The sequence below is a fragment of the Oreochromis niloticus genome, linkage group LG16 (assembly GCF_001858045.2).
Source record: "Oreochromis niloticus isolate F11D_XX linkage group LG16, O_niloticus_UMD_NMBU, whole genome shotgun sequence".
NCBI lineage: Eukaryota > Metazoa > Chordata > Actinopteri > Cichliformes > Cichlidae > Oreochromis > Oreochromis niloticus.
The window spans coordinates 2,453,710-2,468,509 of record NC_031987.2 but is presented as its reverse complement, the minus strand read 5'-3'; the positions used below and the strand labels follow the sequence as shown (position 1 = coordinate 2,468,509).

General features: G+C 40.9%; 1 protein-coding gene across 2 annotated transcripts in view; it reads left to right on the top strand.

The window, feature by feature from the left end:
- The window catches only part of LOC102083304 (melanoregulin), a 34,793-nt gene extending 20,344 nt beyond the window's left edge, over positions 1–14,449 (top strand). Inside the window, exons 1-6 of one of the 2 annotated variants that reach the window (XM_025904142.1) lie at positions 8,619–8,742; positions 9,041–9,303; positions 9,408–9,651; positions 12,033–12,123; positions 12,209–12,375; positions 13,857–14,449. In XM_025904142.1, the coding sequence (XP_025759927.1) occupies positions 9,230–9,303; positions 9,408–9,651; positions 12,033–12,123; positions 12,209–12,375; positions 13,857–13,934 (654 nt within the window). In that variant the 5' untranslated portion in view covers positions 8,619–8,742; positions 9,041–9,229 and the 3' untranslated portion in view covers positions 13,935–14,449. Of the gene's footprint in view, positions 1–8,618; positions 9,304–9,407; positions 9,652–12,032; positions 12,124–12,208; positions 12,376–13,856 lie in introns of those variants that run through there. The other variant, XM_025904141.1, reaches the window with a different exon arrangement.
- Positions 14,450–14,800: the final 351 nt, after the last annotated feature.

Sequence of the window (14,800 nt, the reverse complement as noted above, 5' to 3'; positions counted from 1 at the left end):
AAACTGTCCTCCTGTTATGGAAGGTAAATCCATCCTTCTTCTACTGTCCCCCTCACTTCCCCTTTGTCTCATCCCTGATCTCCCCAAACTGTCCTTCCAGTCATACAAAGTACATGGGCTCTTTTTGATAGCGGGTATCTATTAAACACGGGTTCAGGCCAGATTTAGCAATAACACAGGACTCTGGCTACATCCATCTTCTCCTCTTTGCCTTTCTCCACTGACCCCTCCCTATCTGCCTCAGTCCATCCATCCATCACGCTCTTCTTCTCTTTAGTGTTACACATGAGCCGGTGGCAAGGTAATGATTGGTTTAAACAGGTAGTCTGTATGCATGGAGGCTCGCTAAACGATATTAATGGTGTGTGTATGTGTGTGTTTGTGTGTGCTTTCCTGTATATTGCATGAGACTTAATGCCCTCTAACATTATCAAGCCCGGGTGCGATAAGCACGTGCAGACAAGAATTCATATAATTACTTTATGTAATAACTATCAGTTCAGTCACAAACTGCAGGACGAGGTCACCGCAGAGTTTTCGTGTTAACGTTTGCATCCTGCGTTTATCGTGAAAACACGCATTAGTTTTTCATGAGGCTGTACACAAATGTGCTGAAAGGATTTCCTTCTGCATAAATTACTTGCTCACGTTGGTGCAGCAGTGGATGAGTACGACTTCCTGCTAGTAACAGCTTGGTTGTTAATGAGTGGGTGTGTTTTTATTTAAAAAAAGTTTTTGTCCAAAATGCTGACTTTAATTAGTTTGATTAAATGTTCATTTCCATGTAGTTTTGTTATATAATTGCAGCATAAAATGCTAAATTTTATTAAATTCAGTTTATGCCGAGTGCAAAATTATTAAATATTTGGATAAATAATCCTTAGATTTCACATATTTCTTTTGCATTTTACAAAATTATTGCTTCATATTTACTGAGGGTTTATGAGTCCAGGTTCTGGAGGCAGAACCATAAACCATCCAACTCCAAATCTGAGATGCAGCATACATTTTTACTCTTGTTTTCAAATGCTGTTTGTTCTTCTGGGTTAAAATTCACCCTTTCACAAACTAAAAGACATGTTACAAACCTGTGTTTTCTGCTGCACAGCATCACACTCTGCCAGAGCTGTTACAGTGTTACTCTTGATTAGAAAGGATGTGCTGGTGAGGAGATGAGGAGGCCTACAGATGATATGTATGGGACTGATAACAGCAGACTTTTGCCATTCAGTAGACTGATAACATCCAGACGTGGCGACCTGCTCAATCAGGTCCTGGAATGTCCACCAGAGACCAGCTGTCAGCTATAAAGAGATAAGAGACAAATTTCAGGTCCATAATTTGTTGGACAGCTTCATCATTTTTTCCATTTTTGTCTCAGTACACCAGCATGGTGCATTTAAGTCAAAGACTAAAGATGTTAAAGAATAAAAAAAAATGATTTCTGTGGTTAAGAAAAACAGCTTAATAACATTTAACCAAGTCAAGGACACTCGACTGAAGGTTTACACCAAGGTGCAAACCACTGGTTACACTCATCATCAGGGAGGGCAGATCGGACTTTACCAGAAAACATCTAAAAGAGCCGGCACTTTTCTCACAGACAAACCAAGTTTATTTGTACCAGAATGAGGGAAAAGTATGAAGGAGCAAAAAAAGCTCATGATCTGAAGCACACCACAACACCCACGTCTCCAGTTTTTATCAGTTATGTGAAACTGCCAAAGTAAAATCTTTTCTTTCTCCCAAAAACACATTCTTGCCTTCATCACCTCTTGATTGGATTACTGCAGTTCTCTGTTTTTGGGTGGAGAACACTCAGATTTCCATCACTTACAGTTTGTCCAAAATACTGCTGCACATTTTTTTAACAGGTCAGGTCACTCAATTTATTTTATTTAAAGTTATTTAAAGTTTCTGGGCTGACTTTCCTCATAGTAGCCATCCATCAAGACTTTCTCCATTTGAAGCAATGCATTATCAGGGATTGTAACATTGTAACAGTTAGTCCTTTTATTGAATTGAATTATTGATCTATGGTTTAATGTTGTTTTTTAACATGCGCTGCTTTAAAATGTGCTACAGAAATAAAACTGACTAAACATAGTGGAGGTGGTATTATGGTATGGGCATGTAAAGCTGGGAGCCATATTGTGTGAAATGTTATATATAAAACAAATATTTATCTGTTTAACAGGATTCTCTAAGCTTTTGTAAAAAAACAAGAAAACAGTGTTGATAACAGTATGTTTTTTATAAAGCCATATTGTTATCACATAAAGACCAATGGTTTAAAATAAGACTGTGACCATGTTTTAATACAATGATTAATAGGGGAGAAAAATCATGGAATAACGCACGTTTTAGCTGCACAGACATATTATTTTGTAATTATTTCAAGCTTACAGGATTCATTTAAGAGTTTGAAGTCAATAAAAATTATGACAGTACAGATATTAAACTTTAGGCTCTACAACAGAGCGACCTGATTTGCTAAAACACATACACACTATTTTATCACTGGAGAACAGACCCAGGACTGCAACACTTCACAGTCAACGGGCTTTTTGAGCCTCTGAACATGGGGGAGCATGTCTATAACAACTAAACAGTGCAATTCTTCTTTAAATGCCATGAATTAAAGTTAAAAGATGACACTTTAGTCTTGATTGGATGTGCTAAAATCCATTAAGGTGACGTAGAGAGGCAACATGATAAAAGTTTAATCCTTGTCCAAATATTCCCAGAAATAACCGTATATGTGAGATCTGCAGCAGGGGTGGGAAGTACTCAGATTCCACGTTGTGTTTCTTGAGCAGACACTAAAGTTATTACTTGTCAAAAGTCTGGCACATAACAGCTTAGCAGCATAAGAAATGATGACACCCAGACAGAAGGTGGGGTATTATAGGCTAAAGGACACATTCTCCTGAGGAAGGGGCCTGCAGCATGCAGGCTATCACTTCTAAGCTGTGTTTGTTTACTAGTGAGTCACACATTTTGACACTGAAGACCACCAAATGACAGAAAAACATAAGACACATAAAGGGACTGACTTTCAACCCCGTTTTACATTAAAAAGTGAGAAGAAGCTGTCTTTGAATGAAACTGCTGGAAACAACAACCAAAACAAAACAGCAAATAAAGCTCGCTAGCTCGAGTTCATAGTGGTATGCTCATTTGCGTGCACTGCCGCCCACACACGCCTACGCACGTGTGTGCAAACAGTTGCAAAGAGTGGGTGAGAAAGAGTCAGACTAAGAAAAGACCTTTGATATTCAGCTTTCATTATTTGGGCAACATCTTCTGCACGCATCAAAATCTGCAGAAACGCAGAGTTTCAGCCAGAAACTCTGTTTTAATCTTTGTGATGCTGCGAGTTCGCGTTATGTTACATTGGCTGTACTGAGGTCACGCTTGGATTAATTTAGACCTAAAACAGAAGGTCAGTTCATCTGTGCAAACTCTGAAAGTTAATGTATGTGCGAGTCTTGCTCTAATATAACAGGAACATTTAACACTTTCTCCTCTGCTTCTATTAATCGTTTCCTTTAGGTGCAAGCAGTGAACGTGAACTAAAGATTTCCACATATGCCTCAAACTATTCACAACATGCTACCCCACATCAGTGTATCTGTGCAATTCAACAGTGCCACCTAGAGCTCAAGGAAAGCACAGCAGCAGTGAATTATGAGTGGGTGCAGATCTGCTCATCAACATACTGTCATCATCTGTCTTCTACTTCTACATGACTCAGTGTGTGTGTGTGTGTGTGTGTGTGTGTGTGTGTGTGTGTGTGTGCACATCTTGTCAGTCACCTCCGGTGTGATCTCTACAGCTATAATTATTCATGGTCAGCTGTCAAGTCATGACGTTTACATCCATACATGAGTTGGACAAAGATGCAGAGCAGCACATTCACAGACACACGTGTGTTATGAGCTGCATCATCGTGTGAATCTATAAAGGCATCGGTTTGCTTCATGAATGTGGCCAAAATGGCACAGAGTGTGTCTGGGTTACATAAAGAACCACCTGTACGAATTATTTAAAGACACAGCAATCAACCGATCGCACACAAACATGGCATCACGCCACCTTTCAAGCATCCTCGTGTGGAAACATCCTGGTTGTTCAGGCGAGCACAAAATCAAGTCTGAATGGAAATGCCTCCCACAGCTTTCTGTGTGTTCCCCTCAGGGTATTAGTGTGATATTGGCTATTTCCTGTTTTGAAGGCGAGTTACTTTACAGTCAGGCAGAGACGCAGATGGCCTAGTCACCTCTCGGTGATGGTCTGTGACTGGCATGATTGCTGTGCGGTCTCTGTTTGTCTGTCTGCCTCTTTCTATTCCACTGCGACGTCCCTCATTCGCTCTCTATCAGCCTGCTTCCCGACTCTTGTTTTCTTGTCTCTTTGTTGCTTTATCTGCTGGTGCATGAACACTAAAGTGAGTTATTTTCATAGTTATCTCATGTGGAGACGGCAGGGTCAACTGTTAGAGTGGGTGTAACAAGCGGGAAGTTGAGGCAATAAGTCTTTCTTTGTTTCGAGGCTCAAGCAGACGTAATTGTTCACGGATGAATAATAGCTGTCAGTTAGAAAGGTTAAAATAACAGCTGTAAGAAGCAAGTAGGCTGCACATATTTCATGTTTAACCAGCACCACACCCACTACATGTCTTCCTCTAAAATAATACCATGTAGCTGCAAAGGAAACGCTATCACTTCCACTGATGGAAGTCCCGCCGTCCTTAAAGTCAAGCCATGGGAGACGCAGTGGCATGAATGCAAAGACAGAAAAAATAAAGTCTCCTCAAGGTACCTGATTTTTACATGAGTTTGAATGTTTACCACAATTACATTAAGAGCTCTCTACATTTATGAAGTGAGAAAGACGACTCAGAGTGAAAGCTTCTCTGCTCATGCTTTACTTCCACAGCATTGTCTCTATCTCAGAAGTTGTCCTCAGTGGTTCCCAGTGTGTTTAAATGTGAGAACAATGGTTCCTGAGCCACATATGTGACGAACAACACCCCTGACATGCCAAAACAGCCATATTTGACATCCTGAGAAGGAGAACATCAGAGGCTGAGTACCTATAGGTCGTATTTGTGCATGCAAACAGACGGTCTGTTGATAGAAAAACATAAATTCAGATAGATTTAAATAGATAAGATCGTCCAAGTTTCCTCACACCTGACTCTGATTATTCCTACCAGAGCACAGCAATAAATAACTTCACCTTCTGACAGTCATGAACACCTCATTAAGAAAAGGAAGGAAGGGTGGCTGTGTTGTGTCTGCTGCACTGTTTTATTAGCCGTGCCAGAACGATGGTTTGAAATATGACCGCTTCCTGATCTCCGTGTCAGATTCCTTCCATTCGCCTTCGTCTGTGTTTTTCCCTCTGTGGCTGTCAGTCTGTGGCACAGCTCTCTCGCACACATACACATTATCAACCTATCATCATGGACTGCTGGTCTATGATAATTGTGTGCCATCCTGAGCCAGCTTTATTATTGATCACCGGCTGTAATGATCAGAAGATGCAGATGATGGCACCACCCTCATTGATTACCGGTGACAGCTAAAAAGCATGGCATAATTCTCATTGATCAGCGGTGACGGCGTGTAAAAAAATGGTGTCATCTCCATCGATTAGCAGTGAAAATGTGCGGCAAAGATGCCCCATCGGTCCCCACTGAGTGGAGCCCTTTTACACGCACTTGTATTCATCATGTGAGCGTGTGTGGTACACGTGTGTTAGGAAGAAGATGAAAAGCAACAGGAAATAGACTGAAAAGAGGATAATAAACTTTGCTGCAGATCTTTAACACCTCTATAGCCACGGCACGCCCCGATGGCAGTGGTCATTTCATTAGCAGGACAAGCTGCAGAGGAACGGCTAAACCCCGAGGCACCGAGCGAGCACCGAGCATCGCTGTTACCCCAAGAGGAGATTTTCTGTGGCACGGCAGGTTTAAGCTGTTTCAGAGGCAGGTGGCTTAGATGTTGTGGCTCATTGGGGGCACATTAATAAACTTAAGCACACTACAGAAAAGTTCCACTTGACAGTCACTGTGTGTAACTACGCATCTATTAATCTCCTCTTTATAAGAAGAGCCTGTGTGGTGCAGGTTTAGTGTGAGCACTTACCTCAGATTTATCCCAACTTTCAAACAGGTAATCTAAGACATGAGTTAGTATTTCCATGAGCTGTGATAGCTGTGATATTTGTTTGTGAGTGTAAGTTACTGCTGCTAAATATCACCGAATCACTTTTGGTGCTGAGCTGTCCTTTATTATTTTGCACTCTCCTTCTTATCGTCTCCTTTACTTCCCGCACTCCTGTCTTTCAACCACACATGCATACACACACACAAGTAGATGGATGAGCTGGAGATAACTAAAGCAGCCAGACTTCACTGTGAATTATAATCACCTTCAATCTGTGTCTCTGAATCCCTGCCCAGTTCTTATGTTCATGGGTGGGTGTATGTGTGTGTGTCGGGAAGCTCTACTCTCCTCACCAAGTCATGTGTGAGCGCCTCTTTCATGAATGTAAGTGATGGAGCAGCGAGGAGTTTGTTCCCTGAAGGGTTGCGTACGACTGTGTGTATATGTCGTTGCTCCTACTTATTATTCTCTGCGTAACCTGGTGTTTGACCCGTCTTTCTGTTGTGTCGAGTTGGAATATAATGCTGTTTCCACTGCTGCTCACATACAGTGCACACACTCAGACACACATACCTTGAGGCAACAGCCATCAGGGTCCATCACTCACCCTCACATAAGGTATTCAACTGCACTATGTCAATGTCACATTGCCATTGGCCCAGTGTGTGTCTGTGTGTCTGTGTGTGCAAAAAAGAAAGAAAGAAAGCTGGTGGTCCAGCAGTCAGTGAGGTAGGAGGGGAGAATGCACACTGGAAATATAAATCTCAGACAGAGAGAGGAGAGGAGAGCGAGGTGATGTTTGAGGGAAAATCCATTTACCTGAACTCGCCAGCGGTAACCTGCACAGATGTGAGAGAGTAAATTTTACAATAAACAAATCGTTTAGTTTTTTTCACTTCAGTCTTCTTCGAGTCGATGCCAAAATGAGTTTGCATGGTAGAAAAGGTTCGGCTACATGAGGAGGGCTCCACATGCGCCACATAAACACTCTGATCAGAGCAAAACGGGCCCAAATTCATAAACCGTGTAACCGCATGTGTCTGAGTTCTTCCTGCACCCTCCGGCCTCTGTGATGTAAATGCGTAGAGATGTAAACTTGTGTCCTCTCCAAAGACGTCCGCTTCCAAGCTGAAATGCTCCTCCCAGGAGACTTTTCTTTTTAATGCAAACTCTTTCAGAACTAAGAGCAACATAACAACAGCAACTGCGGCAGATGGTAGATATCCATCTTCAGAGAGCTGCTCAAACCCGACGGATAAGACAGCAACTTGAAGAAGACAAATGCGAGACCTATTCATCACTTTTACATGTCACACTAGTCTAATTAAAAGTGTGGGCGCAGTACAGCATGCAAACAGCACACTGTATGAAATCATATCCCATGTAAACAATCGACCATGGAAGGAGTTCAGTGAGAGTCACCGCAGCCAAGGCGCAGTGTGATCTTCCCAACACTAGAGGCCGTGAACTGCTGACTGTCAGAGTAACGTTTGGACTGTTTGAAAAGGAAATACATAAACCCCTCAGATCCTCACGCTCACTGGCTCCTGCAGATATTTTCCATCGTGTCTGCAGTTTTATAAATAATTCCATTATTGCCCTATTTTCTATAGCCTACTTTAAATACTACAGCAACCCACAAGAGAGTCTTAGATCGCTTTGATGTTTGAAATGTAAATTTTCATGTAAATGTGCCAGAAGTTTATGAAGAAAATAAATAATTTAGTCGCTGTGATAATGTGCAGGAACTATGCACAAACGCAAACACAGCCGGAACATGTTTTCCACTTTCTTCTTCATGACTAATCAAACCTGATGGTGGAAGTGAAGAGAAACAGATGTGATAGGAAGATTTTCATGGTTGAGGAGGTAACTATGCTGTATGACAAATCCTCAAGCTTCATCGACAGCTCATAATAAAAATAAACAAGTCCAGCGTGTCTGAGTGAGAGGGGCCGACATGGGCCAGAAAGAGTAAAATGGGGTGATGCTGCCATCTACTGTGGAAGACAGGAACAGCATTACCAACTACTCATTTTGAAAATTATATAATTTCCTTCCTTTTTGTACCTGCCCAGATCTTTGTTAACTCTGACTCATGACTCACTGAAGCATTAAAAGAAGGGATGGACCAGTGTTGTGTCTTCACAGAGCAGATATCTTAGTAACTTTATCTTAATCTGTCCAAAACATCTCCAACACATGAACAGCATCTGAAAGTCATGTCCCCAACAAACAGGAAAAATAAGCCTGACACAAAAAAGCCTGTAAAGATGCTCATTAAATATTTATCTGAAAATGTAACATCTGACTTCTTATGCGATCTTTTGAAATCATCCATAAACTAGTCCAAAGTCTACTACATTGCCTTACTCCTGTGGTGAGAAACACACTGCTCCTAACTGTGGATCACGCTCACTCCAGACTTGGTCAGGAATCCTTCTCACTGTGTTTTAATGTCCCAGGGACAGCTTTAATCTTCCAGACTGCAGCGCTGTGCTCCAGAATGATCTCACAGGACTTTCAAACAGAAGACTCGAGTATTAGAGGGATGTGAGAGCAGGTATTAATAAAGCATCGGTATAGAAGGCCTCGTTCTGCTTATCTTCATGTAATGAGACACACATTTATGTATAACAAAAATCATACTGCTAGTTTCAGAGCAGTGCATATAAACTCAAGAAGTGTTTGAGTTTTGAAGTGTTGCTGCCTTTGCCACTGCAATCTGCACCATCAGGACTTACTGAGTGTGCCATTCATCCCTGGACTATCCTGTGTGTGTGTGTGTGTGTGTGTGTGTGTGTGTGTGTTGTTGTTTTCCCCTGTTTCTTTTTCACGTGGATAATGTAATTGACGGACAGGCTGGGAGAGGGAATTCAGGCCAGGACAGAAGGAAGCACGTAACAGGATCGGCTCTTGCTTGGAGTTTGTGCCCTTTTTGTTTTGTTTTTTGGAGATTTTTGAAGAAATCTTTGACTGAAGGCTGTTTTGGGATTTTATTGTGAAGGATTGATATCCATTATTAAAAAAACAACTTTTGGAAAGAGCCAATGGGAGCTAAGTTTACCATCTGCTGCTGTCACTATCTGAAACACAACCAAGAAGAGAGGAATGCTATTTTGCGGTTAGAGAAACTCGGTTACAATCCAACTATTCACCCTTTATTCCTCTTCTAATTTTAATATACTAAAGTAAACATTCATTCTACTTTCATTTCTTTCTCTGTAGAATGCAGAGCACTCCCAGACCACCTGATGAGCTATCCAGTGGGTCTAGTGACAGTGAGACAGAAGAGAAGAACATATTTGGACCACCGCCTTCAAAAACGAGTCAGTGGAACAACCGGCAAAGCCAGAGGAGCACCGCTGATCAGCGGGCAGACAGAGCCGAAAACACTCCCGTCAGTCAGGGACTGGATCGAGAGTTACAGGCTTTCATCAGCATGAGAGACCAGACTGACGAGGCTACGGAGGTGACAGAAAACATGCTGTACACTACAGACGCTGTTAGAGGGAAGAAACATGCAGGAGTCAATCTGCTCACAGGATATGTCACTTAAGCTTCTAAACTTATATAACTTATGTAAACATTTGGTTGATTAAACTAAAACTATATAATAGAGTATTATTTATTAATATTAGTGTGTTCTCCAGGAGTTTAAAAGACGTCGAGGTATGTCTAAATTTCAGTGAATGCAGCTTTAATTAATAATTTAAGGAATCTTTCAACCCCCCCCCAAAAACCCAACATTTACTGGACAAACTGGAGTTCCTCATGACTGGATGCTGTCAGAAAATCTCCATCTGCTCTCTCATCTCTAATGTAATAATCTAAAAAGGACAGACACACAGGTGACTTTCATAGAAGCCTGATTTATGTCAATAAATAAAGTGAAATAGTGCCACAGATACAGCATAGTGTTTCAGTAACAAAAAAAGCCATAATAATTATGAATATGCCTTTGGTTAGATTAGATTAGCTGAGAAAGTGCGAGGCCAGAGGAAAAGCTGTTGCTGTCACTCAGAAAATGAGAAAGAATGCAGCTGACTAAAAACAGCTATTCAGCAAATGTGACCACGGGTCAATTAGTGATTGAGCACCGACACACACAAACGACACACAGAGAGACCACATGCTCCTTTTATTCACTCACTCAGTCACTCAGCGTAAGTTAGTTTGTAAGTTAGAATCCATCAAAATGACTTTGTCAGTGTGCTTCTGTTTGGAGGTGGTGGATGTACAAACTCCAGCACGTCTCTACTTCTGATTTTTGTATCCTTATTTTTTCAGGGTTTTTTTGGTGACATTACCAAGGAAAGTTTATTTGTTTGTGTTTTCTAACCTTTTGAGTCGTGCTTCATTTCTGCGCAGAGGGAACACATCAGGTCAGAGGCTGTTTTCTCAGAATTTCAGGACCGCAGCTCAGTGAGAGTTTGAGTTTAGTGCAGGACACAGTGGGCACATTGTGTAAATAAATGAACTCCTTGATGGAGATGTAGGTCATTAGCTTGGCGGGTCGGTCAAAGACAATATTCACTGCGCCAGTCTCAGCATGCTGCAGGACTGCTTTTAATATTAGGGCAAAAACAAAAAACTCAGCAGGCCTGAAACATTAAAGAGCCCTCACAGTGGTGGGGGCTGACGGGGTGGGGGTGGGGGGTTATCTAGAAGATGAAGTAGGACATACCACTCTGTCAACTTTGTGTTTTGTATACTTTACAGTTAAAATTTGTTTTTTCTGTATAGTTTAAAGACAACTTTCAATTTTTAAGAGTGGACTTTTAACAGTATTTTAACTCATTTCCAGACAAACACAGTGGCTGTGTGGATCATGTGAGGAGCCAAAGTGCAGAACATGGGAGGCAGAGTTAATAACAGAAGTCAGCTTTAATAGCTAAACTCCTTTGTATTCTTTAACTCAGTCACAAAGGAAAAAAACACACGTAATCCAACATACAGCAACAAAAGTGTTTCACAAAAAGTCCCATAAGGCAGAAACCAACACTGATAGAGCACAGACGATGTTACAACGAGAAGGCAGGACTATTTCTACACGTGTAGAAATAGTCCTGCCCAATCTACAAATTTGGGATCGGCACACTAGATAATGGGGAACAGGTGAAGACAATCAAGACAAAGAGACAGAGGGGGGATTTGAAATAAGACACAACTAACCTCCGAAGTAAACCAGGAATGAAAGATGAATGAACAGTGAGGGTGTAGCACCCCACCACTCCACACTGTGTTTAAAACCTGGGACCCCCGTTTTGACCAAACTACGTGGGCTCTTGGGTTTGATGCAAAGTAGATACCATAATGATTCTATAGTTTCCAGTCCTCTGATAGCAACTCTAACATTAAACACACTTGCCTGCAGGTTAAAATCACACACGATTTTAAAGAATTTACCCAGACAACTCTTTAACACAAGAAGCTCCTAATAAAACATCCAAAAATCAAACTACTAAATATTAAACCCATAAAATAAAATATACCTTTCAACAAGGAAATTGAGTCCCTGAAAATAATAAGTAAACGTCTGACGAAACAAAAAGTAAAAATGGCTCTGTGGTCATGAAAATGCTAAACAGGATTCAGCCATCATTCATTTTGTTATTCATACATGTGCTATTCATAAAGCCTGAGGAAAACTGAGGGCTCTTAAGTGGAAGGTGTGGGTGGACTGGTTTCCTGGACTGGTAAATAACTTTCTGCTGATTTGAGGCTGATTCATGAGGCTGACATTTGTGCTTTGTTTAAATTGAACACACTGCAGAAATATAATTTCCCTCAGTTGTAAGCTGCATCATCATTAGTATATTTTAATGTGGAAGTTTTTGTGTTTGTCTACAGGAATGGGAGAAGTTGAATTATGACATACATACCTTGCGCTATGCCAAACGAGAGGTCAGAGCTCGGTGGAAGAAAATCCTGCTTCAGCTCGGTGAGTTTTCGGTCGTTTCCATTCTTTTCTCCTGCCTGTATAATTCCATGTTCTTTCCGCTGCTCATCTCTTTGGATCCCTGCAGGTTACCAGTGTGAGGTGGACGCCTTGCTGTGTGTGAACAAACAGAGCCGATTCAGTCGAGATGAAGAACATCTTAACAAAGCGACTGAACTGTTGACGCAGCTGCTGGACCACACCTCTCTGTTCCCTCCTGGAACAGGACACCAGAACCGATACCTCTGTATCATGGTACACGCAAACACACATACATAACATTGTCACCACGGGCCCCTGGACATTATTCCTACATTTTCAAAGGGAATATTGGACACTGCACTATCTTTTATCTGTTTTAAAATTATAAAGTCTGGTGTATGGATCTAAGCTCCCATTCGTGTAAAAATGGACTGGAAACCTGTTCACAGTGTACCCAGAAAATGGGTGTATGGATTTTCAGCCTTCATCGATTGTCATAACACAGAGTCTGCTCTTCTTTAAGTTTCATATGGCTGGAATTTAGACCAAGTTAGCTTGTCTTCTTCATCCCAGGAGTACCTCAAGGTTCCATTTAGGGCCTGATTTCATTTACTAATATAAACCCCCTCGAGTACCTATTTACTGTACACACCTCCTTACACTTCTATACTCTAAATATAAATATATCTGCTTTTGAATCTCAGTGACTGCTGGTAATGGGTCCATCCTCTTTCTTCAGTTGCAGGATTATAAGACAGAGGTGATCCTGTCTGGTCCTCTGAGAACCATAATGTAGCCATTTAAGATCATGTTCATCCAACCTTGATGCTCATTTCAGGAATCGTGGAGTGACATTGATTCAGGATTAAACTCTGCTACTTTTTCAGCTTTTTTCTGAACATTGTTAAATTGAAGTCCATCATTTTTCTCAACTCCAGAATATTGCTCAGTTCACACTGTGTTGTTTGCAGCTGCTGCAGGACTCAGTAAACATTTCACTGGTGCTAGCTTTCCGCACTGGCTTCCTGTCGAATGCAGAACTGATTTTAAGGCCCTTTTATTGCTTTTTCAAAACCAAGTGTGGGTTGGCGGCTGGGAAATGAACTGCATCTACTTTGGAGTTGCTTTATTCCACTCTCACTCTTAGATACTCAGACCGTCTGCTTTTAACTCCTCCTTGTTTAAGAATAGAAGGAAAGGATGCTTTCACAGTAGCAAAGCTGTGGGTGGGACTCTATGTTTGGCCTTTATTGACCTGCATGTTTGCAGCATCCTTATTTACATTATGATCATATAGTTTTCATCCTGTTCTTTTTTTTAAACATTTTTATTACATTTTGATTACGTCTTAATTTTACTGGTTTTTTATCTACTTGCCTGTCTTGCTTTTTATTTTGTTGTTTCCTATAATGTGTGGAGTGCTTTCGCTAAGCTCTAGTTGTTTTTAAGCTTGCTGTATAATTTGTGCACAGAAATAGCAGTCGTTACACCGTCATCCAGCCCAGTGGCCCAGAATGTTGTCTTGATAAGGATTAATCTTGTTAGGCTGCATTTTTGCTGTTATGTTCAGAGATTCTTACAAAGATGCTCCTGTTTATCAGATGAAACTACAGTTCCTCTCACTTTCTGCTCTCCCTGTTCTTTACTCGTCTTTCACCTCTTCTCTCATATCTCTGCTGTTTTGTTGTTGTGCCTCTTCCTCCAACTACATCTGTCTGCTAAACAGTCTTTAACTACTTCGATGTTTCTGTCAGGACCGGCTGGTGTTACTGGACAGCGCTGAGGACTTTGTCAGACTGGCCAAGGAAAAATATCCCAAGAAAGAAGGCTGAGAGGCAGTAACAGAGAAAATGTGCCAAAGACCGAAGGTGTCCTGTAAAGAATGTGGACTCATGCTGGAGACTGTTTTAACACATTTGACCACATTTCAGCTTTAATTTAAATTCTGAAGTTTACTTCTAACAGAAAAACTCTTTTTGTTGCAGCTCAGTCTGTTAACTTGTGCTTGGGTTGTTTGGCGTACACAGCTTGTAAAACACAAAAGTAAATACTATTTTTAATATTTATTTTTTATGTCTACATCAACAGTTGTTTTTAACTGAATCCATAATTTTCAAAGACAATAAAAATTATTCAGTAAAAACTAAAATAACCTTTGAAACTATATTATTGGTATCTATATGTACAGTATATAACACATAAACCATTTAAATGTATTTGAAAATCATCTTTAACGCTCTTTTGCTAACACTTGTCGGAGTAAACTGTGTTTTAACTCTATTTTCTGTCATATTGGGTTGTTTCCCGTCCACGTTGTGACCATTAAAATATATTCACTCATCACGAATTCAGTCTTTTTTTCAGTGTAATAGTAGTTTTGTCCAAAAGGTGGCAGCATATATACACATTGTGATAGAGACAACCACACACTTTAACCATAATCACCACAATCACCAGTTAACCTAATAAACATGGCTTCTGACCTACAAACTGCTGTCAGAAAAGCCCTCGCCAACCAGCAGGTCTGAACTGGAAACCCTGTTGATGTGACGTGACAGTGCTGACCATCCCACACTGAGACTCTGCTCACGCCTTAAAGTTATTGCTTCACAGAAGTGAGAAAAGAAGGAATCCTGATGATTTGCTGCTGAAACTGTGATTATGGAGAATGAGGATTAAGTTATCAGGTTAAATTTAA